Source organism: Crocuta crocuta, unplaced genomic scaffold, assembly GCF_008692635.1.
Source record: "Crocuta crocuta isolate KB4526 unplaced genomic scaffold, BGI_CrCroc_1.0 scaffold103, whole genome shotgun sequence".
Classification (NCBI taxonomy): domain Eukaryota; kingdom Metazoa; phylum Chordata; class Mammalia; order Carnivora; family Hyaenidae; genus Crocuta; species Crocuta crocuta.
The window spans coordinates 1,284,954-1,287,557 of record NW_027529192.1 but is presented as its reverse complement, the minus strand read 5'-3'; the positions used below and the strand labels follow the sequence as shown (position 1 = coordinate 1,287,557).

The 2,604-nt window shown below is 55.9% G+C and overlaps 1 protein-coding gene across 1 annotated transcript in view; it reads left to right on the top strand.

Moving 5' to 3' along the window:
• LAMB1 (laminin subunit beta 1) overlaps window positions 1-2,604 on the top strand; it is a 67,448-nt gene that overhangs the window by 37,239 nt on the left and 27,605 nt on the right. Inside the window, exons 20-23 of the mRNA XM_077758342.1 lie at window positions 1,220-1,232; window positions 1,605-1,772; window positions 1,992-2,000; window positions 2,598-2,604. The exon at window positions 2,598-2,604 is cut by the window's right edge and continues 205 nt beyond it. Of these exons, the coding sequence (XP_077614468.1) occupies window positions 1,220-1,232; window positions 1,605-1,772; window positions 1,992-2,000; window positions 2,598-2,604 (197 nt within the window). The remainder of the gene's footprint in view (window positions 1-1,219; window positions 1,233-1,604; window positions 1,773-1,991; window positions 2,001-2,597) is intronic.

Below are 2,604 nucleotides of genomic sequence, written 5' to 3'. Positions count from 1 at the left end.
CCCCTCCCCTCCCCTCCCCTCCCCTCCCTTCCTCTTCCTTCCGGAAAGATTAGTTTCAAGACTGTGAATTTAAGAAGTGCCCTTGGTTCGGCTCACTCCCAAGGGGAGAAGTGGTGGGAGAGGCAGGAACACTCCGTTTCTGTCAGGAGGTAGTTGGACGTCTTCCACCTAGGAAAGCCGCACGGAAAGCTTTCTCAGAGCCCGTCCTGCGGAACTGCTTCATCTCTGCTGACTTTCCCAGCACGTCATCGGGGAACGTGTCCTCGTGGTGCGTCTGCGTCTAATTAAATAGAAGCTTAATTTCCTCTGAACAGCTTTCCCTTCTCTTTCCTCCTCCCTCTCCCTCTGCCCCATTAAAAAAAAAGTGTCACCTCTGTCTCAAAAGGAGGAGAGCCAAACAAAAAGAAAACAAAAACAAACCAGGGAAAAGAGAACGAATCGGGAATGTTTAGGCCTCAGCTCCAGGCTCCGCCCTGCATGGAACCTCCATCACCCTGGGCGACTTCGCTCACCTCTCCGAGTGTCCCGTGTCGGTGAGCGCAGTAACCACGTCGCACCGGGTGACCTCCACGCCTTCGTGTTACAGGAACTGAAAACGTAACCTAATTAATCGCTCGTGTTGCGAAGCAGCATCACATAGAAGAATTCCTTGCTGCATATAAGTCAGGAGGCTGATGCAGATCCTGGCTTGTTACTAACTAGCTGTGTAAGCCTTGCAAGTCACGTACCCTCCACGGATTCCTGATCTGTAAGGAGAGGAGTTGGGGGTCGATAATGGCATCCCTCGTGCCTCTTCTCTTTGAAACCACCTGACAGGGGCGCCTGGGGGCTCGGTCGGTTAAGCGTCCGACTTCGGCTCAGGTCATGATCTCGCGGTTCGTGGGTTCGAGCCCCGCGTCGGGCTCTGTGCTGACTGCCAGCTCAGAGCCTGGAGCCTGTTTCAGTCTGTGACTCCCTCTCTCTCTGCCTGTCGGCTGCTTGTGCTGTCTGTCTCTCAAAAATGGATAAAGGTTAAAAAATGAAATTAAAAAAAAAAAGAAACTACCTGACAGACACAAGACTCCCCGTAGCTGGACTCTGTCATTGCTAGTGGCTGGATTGCAGACCCTTCCCCCACAGGCATGCTAACTCATCGCACCTCCTGGGCACAGACGGACGATCACCCGCCACCTTCCTACCCTGACCCACCCCCTTTCCCAGACTCTTCAGTGCAAGGCAGAACATTGTGGAAGGCAGGCGGCTGGTAGGGCGATAGGGACCCGTGAAGAGACGTATCTCTTCTTCTGGGGAGGAGTGAGTGGGGGGTCCTGATGCCGTGACCCTGAAAGTGCGGCCCCCAGCCCGGCAGCGTCAGCCTCGCGCGGAACTTGCTGACTTAGAGACGAAGGCGGGAGCTAGCAGTGAGCGAGCTCCCCGAGGGATTGTGATTGGCGCTGACGTCGGAGAGCCGCTGCCCCTGTGCAGCCCTCCAGGTTGAAACGTGAGGAATGGGGAGTGGGCATCCCCCAAGCAGAGAACACGGTTTCTGAGACCCTTTCTTGTAACGGACTTCTTAACAACCGTGGTTCGTGGCCCTGTCCCCTCTGCCTCTGCGGCTGGTGCAGGTGCTCGGCCGGGTACTACGGCGATCCCGTCATTGGGTCGGGAGATCACTGCCGCCCTTGCCCTTGCCCGGATGGTCCCGACAGCGGCCGCCAGTTCGCCAGCAGCTGCTATCAAGACCCGGTTACTTTGCAGCTCGCCTGTGTCTGTAACCCCGGATACGTCGGTAAGTGAGGGACAGACTTTGGGAGGAAAAGATGCGTCTTTGAGTTCGGTCGTTAGTAAAGAAGAAGGATGAACAGTGAGCCCGTTGAGTTTCGTTTTTACGATCCTTAGCTACAGTTGAAGGGAAGGTGAAGTACAAGAGATGCTCTTTTCCTGTTTGGCAAGTGGAGAAGAGAATTCTTGAGCCTCTGTGATGATGTTGTGATTCTCGGCAACGCGGCAAGCGCGTGCGAGTCCCTGAGTGAAGCCCTAGGAATGGTTTGCCTGGCTAAGCAGCAGGAGGCCTAGCTTAGATCTCCCTTCTGCCGTCCCTTACCCAGCTGCTGGCGGGAGGGTCTCCGAGGAGTGCGTAGTGACCGCGTAGTGGGCAGGAGCGCAGGCCGCCATCCCCAGACGGGCCCCAGATAACCCAGTCGGCCAAAGCGAGATACGTTCTTCGTGGTTCACTGCACTCACGTGATGTGTCCACACTCAGGGAGGGCAGTTCCTCGTGAAAATAAGCGCCCTTCTATCTCACCCTTGACGCCACAGTCTCAGATGCTAGTTATGCTTCTGCATCGTGCAGGAGTGTCGGCACACGCATCAGGACTTGAGGATTTCTTAGGGAAATTGGACGTCACGAGGGACCCCATTTTTCAGGTCGCTCACGCAGGGGCGGTGATTTGTTTTGTTTCTATCAGCGTAGTCTTGGCATTCGGAGTTAACGCCAGGGAAGCTTTATAAGGTTAGGTTGCTGTTTAACTCCGAATCCGCTCCGCGCTGTGGGACGAGAAGCGCGATGTCCTGTGTGCCGCGGCGCCGCGCTGCTGCAGGCGGCACGCTGCTCCCAGCACCTGG